Source organism: Balaenoptera musculus, chromosome 4 (assembly GCF_009873245.2).
Source record: "Balaenoptera musculus isolate JJ_BM4_2016_0621 chromosome 4, mBalMus1.pri.v3, whole genome shotgun sequence".
NCBI lineage: Eukaryota > Metazoa > Chordata > Mammalia > Artiodactyla > Balaenopteridae > Balaenoptera > Balaenoptera musculus.
In genome coordinates this window covers 23,476,809-23,493,343 of record NC_045788.1, presented here as the reverse complement: position 1 = coordinate 23,493,343, position 16,535 = coordinate 23,476,809, and the positions used below count along the sequence as shown (strand labels likewise).

Sequence of the window (16,535 nt, the reverse complement as noted above, 5' to 3'; positions counted from 1 at the left end):
ATTAAATGTATAGTTTGATGAGTTGTGCAATCAATCTTCTCTTCCCACCAGATCCTGGTAACCAATGATCTGATTTTGGTTTCTATAGTTTTGTCTTTTCTAGGATGTCATATTAATGGAATCACACAGTGTGTGTAGCCTTTTGTGACGAGTGTCCTCACTTGGCATAGTACTTTTAAGATTCATCTGTGTTTCTGCATATATTTCACTAGTTTGTTCCTGTGTCAACTTGGGTAGGCTGAATTATGTTTCCCAGAATTCTCTCCCGTGTATGCTTCTAGGTAGGGTGGGCACAAGACACATTTCAGTGTGAAATTTGGAGGGCAGAAATGGAGCAGCAGCCATTTGGGGTTTTTTTGCAGGCACTTGCATTGTTTACACACGTTGAAACTTATCTGCTGGCTCAACCTACTGGTGAAGGGCAGCGGCCAGGACTCTAATCATTCCACCTTTCCTTGGCTTGTCCTTCAGCTTCTCTAATTCTGGGCTAGGTGTGTTTAGCAATGTGGCAAAGGGTAACTTCTTCCACAGGATTCCCACATCATCAAGGTTGGAGACAGTGACAAGTGACAAGGGTCTCAGACCGTCCTCATGGGTTCCAGCTTATCCGCATTTCTTCCACCTATTTTCCTCTTCCAACAGCCAACCTGGTGAACTTCAATCTCCAGTATTAGATGCAAAAACAACAGCCTTGGAGACTGCTTAACCAACTCCAACAATTGTGTAATGTCAAATCCCTGTAAACAAATCACTGTACACACAAACATATGTGCCTGCCAATATCCTAGTAGTTCTGCTTCTCTGATTGAACTCTGACTGATACAATTCCTTTTTATCACTGAGTAGATTTCCATTGTATGGATGTACGATTTACTTACCCATTCACCAGTTCATGGGCATTTGGTTGTTTTCAATTTGGGATCGTGAATAAAGCTGCTATAAACACTTACATACAGGTCTTTGTATAGACATATTATTTCAAAATATGGTATTTACAAATAAAAGAAGAAATAGCTAAAAGAGTCAAATATCATTGCCACCAGAGGCAGGAAGAGGTACAAAGGGGTCTGATGTTGATGCTTTGCATTTTAGACCTTTGTTGCCATAATTTAAAAAAACAACAACAGTGAACTGTATACTTTAAAAGAGTGAATTTTATGATATGTGAATTATATCTCAATAAAAAGTATAAAAGTATACGATAATACAATGAACAAACTCTGTCAATTTATAATCTAATGTCAAGTTTTATTTACCTTTTTTCTTACAATATGCTGTCATTCAAAATATACCTCGTAACTCATGCATACAGTAGGCACTCTATAAATATTTTGATTTAATAATTAGATATTTTTTAGAATGACTAAAAACCCTGATGTAAAATCCCAGTTGGGAAGTGCATAATCGCATCATAGACAAAATATATAACTTTACAATAAACATTTTTATAAGAATTTGCCCAAAAAAGGGAACACTTACAATTTGGAAATTAAAAAATAAAAAGTAAAAAGCAAGATGAAACACAACACTAACATATTTCAACAATGATCCCTGGATCGGTGGTACTTATAGACCAAGGGCTACCTGCACCCTGTGGCCTTAAGACCATCTGACATTCAGTTAAGAAGATAATTATATACATAATAACCTCTTAACTAGAAATGCTGCAAGAATAAATAAGGAATAGCCTGTGAAAAACTGTTAACTATATCCCTTACATGAGCACAGGAAAAAAAATTTAAATATATACTTTATTCTCCAATTTAAAAAGTCAATGCTTTTCACCCTAAGCATCAAGAATGAGCCACAAATAAGCATGAAGTCCTGTTTATAGAACTATGTTAAATTCTGTGGAAAATACTTTCGGATATAAGGTCAAGAACCTTAGTCCAAAAATAAAACAAATCCTTGCATTAAAGGGTCTTCCAATGTTTACACAAACAAAACAGGCTGTGACCATACATGACAAAGAAATACCTTCTAAATCCTTATTTTGGGTTAGCTTTATAACTAGGAACATTCACTCCAACTTGAAAAAAAATTATACCACTTTTATGATAATAAAAAATTAAAAGCCAATAAATACCTAATCTTAGAGAAGTAGCTGTGCAAACTTATAAACATAATCAAATACTCTATAGCTACAAAATGAAAAGTCTACTAACTATATTTTTCAAAAACTATATAATTCTATAAAAATTTAAATACGTGGACTCTATCAATACATGGAAATGTATATATAAAATACTATTAAGTGAAAAAAGCAAAATTAAAAATATAAAGTGATTACAACCATGTAAAAGTAAATATGTTACAGTAACAAACATTGAGGTGAATTTAAATTTATAGACACAAATAGATTCAAACATTCATTAGGGCTTTTATCTTTGTTGCTTAAGATTATAACAAAAGAAAAAAGAAAAAATAGACTACTGTTTTAGGTAAACCTATACTCCTAAACAATAAATACTGAACTATATATGTAAACTCCTAAAGCAAAGATTTTAAAAAACAAGACTTCTATATCTCAAATGTACCCTATGGAAGGAGATCAGTCCACATTTGCTGATCTTCATTTTTACAAAACCTTCTGGCAATAGTCACTACAATTCTAACGCTGCCCTTCTTAAGCAGAAAGAGAAAAAAAATTTAAGCACCGTTTAAATAAGAAAACTAAGCAGCATGCTAACAAAACCTATCTACTTAATCTGTTTTATTACTGCAAAAAGCCACGAACAGAGGGTTTTAAAAAAACTAATCATATATACATATTTTATATAACATATATTTATGCTATAAATATTTTAAAGAATGGCTTTTACATAATTCTTTATTTCAATATATATCTTACTAATTTAATTGCAAGTTATACAAATGCAGTCTTTCAGATTTATTATTGAAAATTATTCTCTACGTGATTTAGAAAATGGCTAATTTCTTGGATAAAACATAGCATATTTAGAAGTCCGAAAGCCAAGTAAATCCCTTATTTCATTTCGGAATTTTGACAGATCTTGGCGCAGTTCATTTAGATTTTCCACAGTTGCCTGATCTGTACTTTGCATCTTTTGTCTCATGGAAGTCAAGTAACGATGCACTAAACAGCACATCACTTTTTGGTAGTTTTCATCTCTCTTTTGCTTCAAATTTCTCCATTCCTTCAAAACAAAAAATATGATATTAACAATGTGCATAAAAATATTTAGATGAGGTGGATTTTTAAAAAAATTTACAGATACAAACACTATCTTGTAATGCTTTATTAAGACTATATTTTTGCCACTACATGTTACAAAATAATATTCAACACATTTGAAACATGCCATGCATATTTGTTTTATTCATTTACCTGTACACTTACCTTGATTTAAGATCCTTAGTTTGTAGTAGGGATTAGCAAACTATGACCCATAGGTCAAATATGACCCACTTCCTGTTTCTGATGGCCTGTGAGCTAAGAATGGCTTTTACAGATGAATCTTTTGTAATCAATTTAATGATGGGGACTACTAACTTTGAACTCCAAATAAACAAAATGTTATTCCCCGCCAAAATGGAATTCCATTCATTAATAGAGCTGTATTATAAAAAAAAATATTACTCAATTATTCTCATATGTTTAATTTCATCAATAAAAATTTTGTGGAAATTTGTTTTCTCTCTTGTTATATTACTACCCACATAAAATCTACAATTTTTTCACAGCCCACAAAGTCTAAAATATTTATTATCCGGTCATTTACAGAAAAAGTTTGCCAGTTCCTGGCTTATAGCAACATGTATTGAATTATTCATGTATTGAACAACTTTCAAGAAGAACCAGAAAAATATGCATTGACTCTAAGAGTCACTCTTATGCTGACAGCCTAGGTATTCTGAATATTTTCCTTGTTTTAAAACTGTGAGATGAGAATTCATGAAAAAAATCACAGCTCTCTCTCTCATTTTCAATAAGTATTTATTGAATCCTTACTTTATGTTAGATACTATGCTATGCATTAGGGATACAGGAGTGAAAAAAAAAACAAGTCTTAGCCCTTGTTTTTTTGTAAGCTGTTTCGCTAATTGCTTTATAACCACAACAAATTAGTGCAGAGAATGCCCTGTACAAAACAACACAAGTCTTAGCCCTTAGGAACCTGCATATTTATGCTTTAGGAAACATCTGAGATTAGTAATTATTAAAATTATCATGTTGCAGTTCAACCATCTAACTTCTTACCTTTAAGCTGTTCTGCCGTTTAACCTTGCCTTTTGATGTATGAGAGCAAATCCATTTACTGAGGCTACTAATCATATAGCAGATAGTCTTTGGTGAAGGAATGATGTTGAAAGGTGGGGGTAATGTACATTTGTCATCAAAGTAGCTAAGCCACAACTTTGCTCGAGCAAACTTCCATTCTTTGTCTTCATGATTCTATAAGAGGCAAGTGAAAAAGGAAATGAATAGGCATGCACACGTGCACACACACATGGTAGGGCTGGTATGAAGAGATTGTTTAAGATTGTTCAAATGTTTCCACACCTTGTAGGTAAAAATTTGGTTCAAAACTTGCAGTTAATATACATTACTTACATTTTTAAAAAAAATCTATATTTAATTTTTAAATGACACATTCTTAATTCTTTTAAATCTTTGCCTTATCTACTACATACATTTGGTATGGTCTGAAGAGAATATAAAATTTTTAAAAGAAAGAACACTTACTGCTATCAACTGAAAACTTTTATGAAGCATTGCCACCAGCAGCTTGGTAAGCACAATCACAACCACAACATTGTATGTCCCAACAATAACAGCTCCGACAAAGGACTGTAATTCTTCTCCGTAGCTAAATCTTGTGACAAAGATTGCCACATGTGCTAAGGAGAAAATATACCAGAACAAAGCAAAGCAAGTGCCGATGAACCTGTAAAGACAATTACATTTCTGTTTAAAAGGAATTTTAAGTTAATTAGTGAAAATAAAGAATTCATTTATATCAACATTACATAAAGAATACAAGGATAGCCCAGGAGTAATATTTTATAAAGTAACTGAGGTTGGACCCAACATCACAGATATGCCTTGCTTTAAACAAAGAAACAAACTCAAAAGGAAGATAAATTATTCCTGTTTACTCTCTTACTACTTCTCTGTCTTTTCTCAACACAGCAGCCTATGATCCTGTAATACTTAATTAGATTTTGCCACTTCTTCGCTCAAAAACTTCAAATGGCTCTCAAGCTCAACAGCCTGAAGTCCATACAACGGCCAACAAGGTCCTACATGATCCCATTACCTGTCTTTCTTTTTTTTCCTCCCTTTATTTCTTTCTTTCAATTGAAGTATAGTTGATTTACAATATTGTGTTAGTTTCAGGTGTACAACATAGTGATTCAGTATTTTTGCAGATTATACTCCATTATAAATTATTACAGGATAATGGCTATAATTCCCTGTGCTATACAATATATCCTTGTTGCTTATCTATTTTATACATAGTGGTTTGTATCTGTTAATCCCATACCCATAATTTGTCCATCCCTGCTTCCCTCTCTCCGCTTTAGTAACAAGTTTGTTTTCTATATCTGTGAGTCTGTTTCTGTTCTGCATATACATTCATGTGTATTATTTTTTAGATTCCACATAGAAGTAACATTATACAGTATTTGTCTTTCTCTGTCTGACTTATTTCACTAAGCATAATATTATCTAGGTCCATGCATATTGCTGCAAATGGCAGAATTTCATTCTTTTTTATGGTTGAATATTAAATTGTGTGTGTATTTATATGGATTAAGAAGATGGAATATATATATCCATCTTCTTAATTCATTCATCTGTCGACGGGCCCTTGGGTTGCTTCCATATCTTGGCTACTGTAAATAGTGCTGCTATGAACACTGGGGTGCACGTATCTTTTCAAATTAGTGCTTTCATTTTTTCCTGGATATATAACAAGGAGTGGAATTGCTGGATCATACAGTAGTTCTAGTTTTAGTTTTTTAAGGAACCTCCATACTATCTTCCACAGTGGCTGTAACAATTTACATTCCCACCAACAGTGTATGAGGTTTCTCTTTTCTCCACATCTTTTCTGACATTTGTAATTTGTAGACTTTTTGATGATGGCCATTCTGACTGGTGTGAGGCGATATCTCATTTTTGATTTGATTTGCATTTCTCTAATAATTAGTGATGTTAGGCACCTTTTCATGTGGCTGTTAGTCATCTGTATGTCTTCTTTGGAAATATGTCTATTCAGGTCTTCTGCCTATTTTCTGATTGTGTTGTTTGTTTTTCGATATTGAGTTGTATCAGCTGTTTACATATTTTGGCTATTAACCCTCTGTCAGTCACACGACTTGTAAATATTTTCTCCCATTTTGCAGGTTGTCTTTTCGTTTTGTCAATGGTTTCCTTTGTTGTACAAAAGCTTTTAAGTTTAGTTAGGTCCATTGTTTATTTTTGCTTTTATTTCTTTTGCCTTAGGAGACTGATACAAAAAAATATTGCTATGATGTTATGTCAAAGAGTGTTCTGCCTATGTTCTCTTCTAGGAGTTTTACTGTGTCGTGTCTTACATTTAGGTCTTTTAAGCACTTTGAGTTTATTTGTGTATATGGTCTGAGGGAATATTCTAATCTCATTGTTTTACGTGTAGCTGTCCAGTGTTTCTAGCACCACTTGTTGAAGAGAGTGTCTTTTCTCCACTGTATATTCTTGCCTTGTTTGTCACAGATTAATTGACCTAAGGTGCATGGGTTTATTTCTGGGCTCTCTATTCTGTCCCACTGATCTGTTTTTGTGACAGTATCATGCTGCTTTGATTTCTGTAGCTTTGTAGTATAGTCTGAAGTCTGGGAGGCTTACACCTCCAGCTTTGTTCATTTTTCTCAAGATAGCTTTGGCAATTCAGGGTCTTTTCTGGTTCCATATGAATATTAGGATTATTTGTTCTAGTTCTGTGAAAAATGTTATGGGTATTTTGATAGGGACTACATTAAATCTGTAGATTGCTTTGGGTAGTTTGGCAATTTTAACAATGTTAATTCTTCCAATCCAAGAACATGGGATAACTTTCCATTTCGTTGTATCATCTTCAATTTCCTACATCAATGTTTCATAATTTTCACAGTACTGTCTTTCACCTCCTTGGTTAAGTTTATGGCTAGGCGTGATTTTAAATCGGATTGATTTTGGTTTTTTACTTTCTCTTTCTGATATTTCATTATTAGTGTATAGAAACTACTTAACATACACAGATTTCTGTATGTTAACCTTGTATCCTTCAACCTTGTTGAATTCATTTATTAGTTCTAATAGTTCTTTGGGTGGAGACGTTAGGGTTTTCTATATAAAATATGTCATCTGCAAATAGTGAGTTTTACACCTTCCCTTCCAATTTGGATATGTTTTATTTCTTTTTCTTGTCTGATCACTGTGGCTAGGACTTCTAATACTTTGTTAAATAGAAGTGGTGAGAGTGGCCATCCTTGTCTTGTTCCTGAATTTAATGGGAAAGCTTTCAGCTTTTCATCATTGAGTGTGATGCTGGCCATGGGTTTGTCATAAATGGCCTTTATTACGTTGAGATATGTTCCCTCTATTCCCACTTTGATGAGTTTTTATCATGAATGGATGTTGAATTTTGTCAAACACTTTTTCTGCAACTATTGAGATGACCATGTGATTTTTATCCTACCTTTTGTTAATGTTGTGTATCACATTGATTGATTTGCATATGTTGAACCATCCTTGTGACACTGGAGTAAATCCAACTTGATCATAGTGTATGATCCTTTTTACACATTTTTAGATTCAGTTTGCAAATATCTTATTGAGGATTTTTGCATCTATATTTACCAAAAATATTAGCCTGTAATTTGCTTTGTACTGCCTTTGTCTGGTTTTGGTATCAGGGTAATGGTGGCCTCATAGAATGAATTTGGGAGTGTTCCATCCTCTTCAATTCTTTGGAATACTTTGAGAAGGACAGGTATTAATTCTTTATATGTTTCGTAGAATTCCCCTGTGAAGCCATCCCATTCTGGACTTTTGTTTGCTGGGGTTTTTTTGTTTGTTTGTTTGTTTTACAAATCCAATTTCAATTCTAGTGATCAGTATGTTCAAATTGACTGTTTCTTCTTGATTCAGTCTTGGCAGGCTGTATGTTTCTAGAAATTTGTCCATTTCTTTTTGGTTGTCCAATTTGTTGGCATATAACTGTTCATAGTATTCTCTTATGATTTTTTTGTATCTCTGTGGTATTGGTTGTTACTTCTCCACTTTCATTCCTTATTTTGTTTATTTGGGTAAAGGCTGGCTTTTTCTTCTTGGTAAGCCTGGCTAAAGATTTATCAATTTTGTTAATCTTTTCAAAAAAACAGTTCTTGGTTTCATTGATCTTTTCTGTTTTTTATCTCTATTTTATTTATTTCCACTCTGATCTTTATTATTTCCTTCCTTCCTTCCTTCTGCTGACTTGGGGCTTTGTTTGTTCTTTTTCTAATTCTTTTAGATGGCAGATTAAGATATTTGTTTGAAATTTTTCTTATTTCTTCAGGAAGGCCTGTATTGCTATAAATTTCCCTCTTAGAACTGCTTTTGCTGCATCCCTCAAATTTTGGAAAGGTGTGTTTCCATTTTCATTTGTCTCGAGCTATTTTGTGATTTCCTCTTTGATTTTGTCATTGACCAATTGGTTTTTTAGTAGCATGTTATTTAGTCTCCACGTGTTTGTTCTTTTCCCATTTTCCTTTCTATAGTTGATTTCTAGTTTCATACCATTGTGGTCAGAAAAAAATGCTTCATATAATTTCTGTTCTCTTTAAATTTATTAAGGCTTGTTTTGTGGCCTAGTATGTGATCCATCCTGGAGAACATTCCATATACACGTGAAAAGAATGTGTATTCTGCTGTTCTGGGATGGAATGTCCTGTAAATACCAATTAAGTTCAACTGGTCTATGGTGTCATTTAGGTACACTGTTTTCTTACTGATTTTCTGTTTGGATCATCTATCCATTGATGCCACTGAGAGGTTAAAGTCCCCTACTATTATTGTATTACTGTCAATTTCTCCCTTTATGTCTATTAGTATTTGCTTTATAAATTTAGGTGCTCCTGTATTGGGTGCATATATGTTAATGAGTGTAACATCCTCTTTTGTGTTGATCCCTTTATCATTATACAGTGCTCGTCTTTGTCTTTTGTTACAGACTTTGTTTTAAAGTCTATTTTGTCTGATATGAGTACTGCTATCCCTGCTTCTTTGTCGTTTTCATCTGCATGAAGTATCTTTTTCTATCCCTCACTTTTTCTGTGTTTCTTTAGCCCTGAAGTGAGTCTCTTGCAGGCAGCATATTGAAGGGTCTTGTGTTTTCATGGAATCAGCCACCCTATGTCTTTTGATTGGAGCATTTAGTCCATTGACATTTAAAGTAGTTATTGATAGGTATGCAGTTATTACCATTTTATTCCTTGTTTTCCAGTTGTTTTTGTAGTTCTCTTCTGTTCATTTCTTCCTTTTGTTTCTCTTGTTGTGGTTTGATGATTTCCTTTAGTAGTATGCTTGAGTTCCTTTCTTTTTGGTTTTTGCATATCTATCATAGGTTTTTGATTTGTGTTTACCATAGGGCTCATATATGTTGTCCCATAATTATATCTACTTGTTTTAAACTGAGAGTCATTTAAGTTCAAACACATTCTAAAAGATCTACATTTTTACCCCCCTCACCCACATTTTGTTTCTAATGTCATATTTTACATCTTCATGCTTATCTCTCAACTGTTTACTGCATTTATAGTTGCTTTTGTGTGTGTGTGTGTGTTTCTTTTCATCTATGTACTGGCTTTTTAAAGTGATCTTCAATCCTTACTATGTAACTGCCTTTCCTAGTGGGATTTTCCCTTTCCTATAGATTCTTACTTCTTTTCCATTTAGAGAAGACCCTTCAACATTTTTTAGGTTTACTATTGATGAATTCTTTCAGTTTTTGATTGTCTGGTAAGTTCTTTATTTCTCCTTCTATTCTAAATGATAATCTTACTGGGTAGAGTATCCTAGGTTGTAGGTTTTTTCCTCTCAGCACTTTGAATATATCAAGCCTCTCCCTTCTGGCCCACAAAGTTTCTGCAGAGAAATCTAAGCTGATAGTCTTATGGGGATTCCCTTGTATATGACTGTTTTTCTCTTGATGCCTTTAGAATTCTCTCTTTACCTTTAACTTTTGCCATGTTGATTATGATATGTCTTGATGTGGGTCTGTTTGGTTTCATCTTGTTTTGGACCCTCTGTGCTTCCTGTACCTGGATATCTGTTTCCTTCTTCAGATTTGGGAAAGTTTCAGCCATAATTTCTTCAAATACATTTTTGATCCCCTTCTTTCTCTCTCTTCTCCTTCGGGAACCCCTATTACGTGAATGTTGGTATGTTTAATGTTATCCTAGAGATCTAATGGACTGCTTTTGTTTTTTTGTTTATTTTCATTTGTCTTTCTTTCTGCTGTTCTGATTGGGTGATTTCCATTATTCTATCTTCCAGATCACTTATGTGTTCTTCTGTGTCACTTAGGCTGTTATTCAGAGTGTTTTTTATTTCAGATATTGAATTGCCTATTTTTGTTGGGTCTTTTTTATATTTTCTAGTTCCTTGTTAAAATGATCTTTGTTTAGATCAATTCTCTTGATCTGAGTGGATCAAGCAGCCCATGGTCGTGTCTTTTCCCTGGTATTGGCCACCCCAGATCTAGCGCTGTGCTATGGCGTGAAGTGAGTGGGGCCAGAGCATCCACTCAGCCGGGGCTTTGGCACATAGCAAGGTGGTCACAGGAAACCCAGCAGCTGTGCTGCTGTCAAAACTCTGGGCTGCTTCTGGGGTGCCGCTGGAGTAAGCTCCAACAATGGCAGCTGCCGCACCACCTGGGCTACGCTCCAGGACTGGTTGCCTCTATGTCACAAGGACGAGTCTTTTGCCAGGTCCTGGATGCCGTAGATCCAGTGCCATGCTGTGATGTGGAATGAGCGGAGCTGGGCTATCCTCTCAGTTCGGGCTGGGGAGAGCAGCAAGGTGGTCACAGGAAACCTGACAGCACTAGGGCAGACCTCTATCTGCCCTAGCAGGGGGCAAGCCAGTATCTGCACCACTCATGAGTGGCATCCAGGCTTCTCCAGCCTTTCTATCTCTCCCAGGGGTTCTCCAACCAGTTAAGGGGGCTTGTCTCCTATGTGTAGAAACCAGACTGGAACACCCAGTCTGTGGCTTGACCCACTAACTCCCCAGGGTGAGTATCCATCTGTGTAATCTCCCTTTTCCTTTGAATCCCTTCCCGGGGCACAGGTCCTGACCAATCACTTTCTTCTCATCCTACCCGATTACATGTATACCTTTCTTACAGCCTTGCTTGTACAGGAGTCCTTCTGCCTGTTTCCAGCTAGCTTTCAGTGAGAATTATTTGACACGTAGATGTATTTTTGATGTGTTTGTGGGGGGAGGTGAGCTCCAAGTCCTCTTACCCCACCATCTTGATCCGCTTTATTCCCCATTACCTTCCTGACCTAATCTACTACAACTCTCGCTCTGATTCACTACATACCATCCACGCTGACCTCCTGGCTTTTCCTTGAACATACCAACCACACTCCCATCTCAAGGCATTTGCATTTGCCATTCCCCTATCTGCCAACACTCTTCCTCCAGATACCTTTTCATGGCTTGATCCTTCACCAGCTTTATATCTTTACTTGGATGTCATCTTTTGTGAGGCCTTCCTTAACCTCCTACCTAACTAAAGCTACACCCTCTCACACAAAAATCCTCCCTGGCCCAAGCTTTATTTGGGCTACAGGCAAGGGCCTGTGTAATACTGATATACACTATACCAATACTGTGTAATATACTATATATTTTATTTCTATTTTTATTGCCTGTATCACCTCACTAGAATAATAAACTCCATGAGGGTAGTTTTGTTCACTGATACTTCATTTATTTAGCACTTAGAACAGGGTCTGGCATACTGAAGGTGTTAGATGAATATTTATTACTCATTTAATCTTATTCCTTAAACAAACTAAAGAATAGTTGGTACATAATAGGAATACAACAAACGTGTAATTCTACACCTCTTCTCCATTATTTTATCTAAGAATGTGGGGAGGTATTTTGTCTGCCTCACAACTGGTTGCTCAATTCCTTCCGATACAATAAATTAGAGGAAAAAAATGTTCTTGAAGCTTTAACAATCTCAACCCTAATGACCTCCTAAGAAGTGTTGAAATCTGAGAGTGCTTTGGTTGTAACAATGACTGAGAATTGCCACTGACAATTAATACTTGAAGGGCAGAGACATGGAACATCTCACAATACATATATAGGGCCCACAAAGAACTGTCCTGCCCAAAATGCTAAGAGTGCACAAAATGCAAGAGCTCCTCTGTTAAGACAGACTGTAGTCGAGGAGACAATGTAATAACTCAGGCCACTAATTATTTAAGATTCTATGTGTAAAGATGACTATCAAATGATTCATGAAAAATAAGTATTTCTTATTCAAAACGCATTTCTTAAAGAAAATTTGAAGTTCTAGTTCTGTAGGTATGAATTCATACATAACACAACAGAAAGACAGACATATATTTACTAAAAATTTAAAAGACACTCACGAATGGAAGGTATCATTGCTTTGCTGTTCACAGAAGATGCCTACACAGTCCTTCTGTTCTTTTGGAGTATAGTCTTTATCATACAGTTGTGTCAGTCCAATTGTGAAAGAAAACAAAACAAGAAGAAACATTCCAAGAAATTTTCCAAAATCTTGTAACATCTGTCCCATTGAAATCTGTGGAATACATTACATAGGCATTCATTAAAATCATCAGGAAAACAAAATATGAAAAACTAAATGACCAGGCAAGAAAACATATGATCCACAAGGCTACTCCTTTTTTTCCACCTGTTTGAGATATTTCATCACTTTTAAAACATCAAAAATCCAGTTGCCAAACAAAAATGGTACATTCCTTGAATCTGGATCAAGTCTGCAGAGGATAATTTTGCTATGAAGGTAGAGGAAGAGACATAGAGATTTAAGAAAAGGCCTAATTTGCAAGGGATGAAAGGAAAATTCTTTGCTAAAACCTAAAGGGAAATAAATGCGTATATTTATAGTTTCTCAAAGTTTACAAATATAAAACCATTAGGACATAAAGTATTTCATTTGATTTTTGCAACCAATTCTAAACCACTTCCTGAAGAACAGCATTTCCCCCTCTAGGACTGCCCTAATCTCTTTTGCCAAGGTGATCAATTTTCTTTCATTTGGGGTCTATTATAAGAAAAAATTATACGTGTTAAGTCAAATGAGAGGGTCTAATACTTATGTGAGTATCTACCATAATTTAGACATGTGTAATGCATCTGGGAGCTTTATTCAAGCCTAATTTCATTCTCCTTTAATACTCTTTCAAATTCTGGGGAATAGGTACTTTTCATAAATTCTTGTTATTTAAATTGGCATACAAATTTGGAGAATAATTTAACATTACACTTTGATCCCGAAATTCTATCCCTAGGAATTTAGCCAACAGGAAGTACATAAAGATGCATTACATACAAGGATTTTCATTGTAGTGCTGTAGAATAAAAAATTAGAACATCCTAAATGTTGTTGTTAAAAAGAATGAAGTGCTGTGTGCTGGCACAGAAAGGTGCCTACAAAACGTTAAGTCAAAAAAGCAGGGTACACAACAGTATTAAACAGCTATTTTTTAAAGAATAGGTCAGATATACATTTTCATATAGATAAGGTTTGATATGCACAGGAAATTTCTGGAAGTTTACACAAGAAACCATTAACAGTGCTTATCTATGGGAGGTAGGACTAGGGATGTGGTTTGAATCTTCTTTGCTATATGCATTCATTACTTTTAAGATATAAAAATTAGTGTTTAGAAATAATCCCTCCTCAAATGTAACCAGGCCAAATTTATATAATTCGTGAAATCCAACTTCAAATAAAATTCCGAACTCCCTCGAGCCTGCCAACATAACACATGCCAATCACCGACGATACAAAGTAGTAGCAGCAGGCAAGTGGCCAAGCCCCTCCAGCCCACTATAGTGAGCCAGCTAATTAAGTCGAAGAGGTGTGCTAAAATTTTTAGGCACAGCACAAGCTAGTACTCCCGGCGACTTGGAGTGGGGAGGTCCACTATGCCTGACTTTTATGCACTTGACTAGCATGTGGCTCTTTTCAAAATCTTATGCTTCCCTCACTTGGCCCCCTTGCAAAATTCTGATGGAAGAAACAGAAAACTTTTAGAATCAGAAAGCTCAAAATGTGTGAGAAAGAGAAGAAATACATTTCTCTCTTAATCAATGATAGCTTTATTAGGTCACTTTGGAAAGAAATCATTTATTCAGATTGTGAGTGCTTAGAATAAAGCCGTATCGTGTTAGTAGAGAACCTAATAATGTATGACAGTAAGAGTACAATAACTGCTTTAGGTAAGTACAGAAAAGATTGGATTTGAAGAAAATTTAGACACTGTGAGCTTAAAGGTAAATAAAGTTTTCCAAGAGTGACCATGTATGCTGTTATAATTTTAATTTCAAAAATTTAGTCCCAAAGTAAAAGCCTTAATTTAATATTACTGTTTTAAAGATAAGAGTAATTTTTAATTTCAGTATCAAGATGAGCAATATTTAATGAGAACACTACAAACTTCATGACTTGTTTTTTAAAAACATGATATTAGTTCTTGTATAACATGGAAGAACCAAAATTAGCTACAGTGGATATCGCTGAGGTGAACATTAGCTTGAAGAGCACACTAATGAAACATTCATGTGAAATGCAAACGTTAAAAGCAGTAAATTAATTTTAGTCTGAGAAAGATTATAAGGCTCATTTATTTGTAAAAATAACAATCACGCTTTCTTACATGTTTACTTATTTAAAACTACTTAGTAGTTTTTTTTTTTTTTTTTTTTTTTTTAATTTTTATTTATTTATTTTATTTATGGCTGTGTTGGGTCTTCGTTTCTGTGCGAGGGCTTTCTCTAGTTGTGGCAAGTGGGGGCCACTCTTCATCGCGGTGCGCGGGCCTTTCACTATTGGCCTCTCTTGTTGCGGAGCACAGGCTCCAGACGCGCAGGCTCAGCAATTGTGGCTCACGGGCCTAGTCGCTCCGTGGCATGTGGGATCTTCCCAGACCAGGGCTCGAACCCGTGTCCCCTGCATTGGCAGGCAGATTCTCAACCACTGAGCCACCAGGGAAGCCCCTACTTAGTAGTTTTAATTGAGAAATATGAACAGTAAGTAATAAAAAAAAGATGGTAGTTTAAAAATTAATACTGAAATTTACACAGAAGTTAACACTAGTACACACAGAGAAAAATATTTTCCTAGTAATCAGAAGAATGGAAATTAAAGAAAACTACTAAGATAGTATAAGAAAGAAAGATAGCACTAAAGCTATTAACGTGGTGAACTGTTTGTGTGCTTTTACACTGTTTGTGTGACTGAAAATTAACACATCCTTTTATAAAGAAATAGAAATACTGAGGCACTATAAGAATCCTATCTTTTGATATGTTAATACTACTGAAGATGTATCCTTAGGAAATAATTTAACAGAGGAAAAAGCCTCATACACAGAGCACTATGTAGAATAGCAAAAACATGCTAAATGCCTGATAGAGGAAAGAGGTGTTATCATTAGGGTGCATATTAAGTGTTCAATTATAAAAGTGGCTGACAAAAGGGAAGAAATAATAATAACTTCCAGTCATTCTTTTTCCAAATCTTTCTCCAGAAAAACCCATAATTATCTGTAGGAAAGATAATCCATCTATCTAATCAAGCCATTCATGCTCAAGACGCCCTTTATATGTGTCAAAAGAATCAAACTGCCCTTTATATGTGTCAAAAGAATCAAACTTCTCACACCATATACAAAAACCTGAAACCATAAAACTCCTAGAAGAAAATATAAGCCAGTATGCTCTTTGATATTGGTCTTAACAATACATTTTTTGATATGTCTCCTCAGGCAAGGGAAACAAAAGCAAAAATAAACAAATGGGACCTACTCAAACTTAAAAGCTCCTGCACAGCAAAGGAAACCATCAACAAATGAAAAGGCAGCCTACCGAATTGGAGAAGGTATTTGTAAATGATGTGTCTGATAAGGGGTTAATACCCAAAATGTACAAAGAACTCAGACAACTCAAACTTCCTGACTCTCTCCAAGCACCCGCTCAGTCATGCTCCCAAGTTCTTTGTATGTAATCTCTAAAATAGTATTCTTCACTTTATACTTTATGTTTGTCTCTTCTAGCAGTCTTTAAGGGCAGGCACAATGTCAGTAAGCTCCAGAGCCTGGCATATTAATTAAAATACTGAATACATAACTACTTTTTATATGTCTTTTATCTAACTCTTTACCATTTTCCAAGAGGTATCACATATTTTTATTTATCCTGCAAGGTGGGGAAGGCTAGCATTATCTCCATTTCTCCAAGTGACAAACTGAAACTCAGAGAGATT

General features: G+C 35.0%; 1 protein-coding gene across 3 annotated transcripts in view; it reads right to left on the bottom strand.

Annotated features, from left to right (window-relative positions):
* Nucleotides 1–1,228: 1,228 nt before the first annotated feature.
* TRPC1 (transient receptor potential cation channel subfamily C member 1) overlaps nucleotides 1,229–16,535 on the bottom strand; it is a 70,550-nt gene continuing 55,243 nt past the window's right edge. For all 3 annotated transcript variants that reach the window (XM_036850436.1, XM_036850440.1, XM_036850437.1), the window contains 4 exons: nucleotides 12,649–12,824; nucleotides 4,709–4,910; nucleotides 4,223–4,417; nucleotides 1,229–3,158 (listed from right to left, as the gene is read on the bottom strand). In XM_036850436.1, coding sequence (XP_036706331.1) covers nucleotides 2,931–3,158; nucleotides 4,223–4,417; nucleotides 4,709–4,910; nucleotides 12,649–12,824 — 801 coding nt within the window. In that variant the 3' untranslated portion in view covers nucleotides 1,229–2,930. The remainder of the gene's footprint in view (nucleotides 3,159–4,222; nucleotides 4,418–4,708; nucleotides 4,911–12,648; nucleotides 12,825–16,535) is intronic.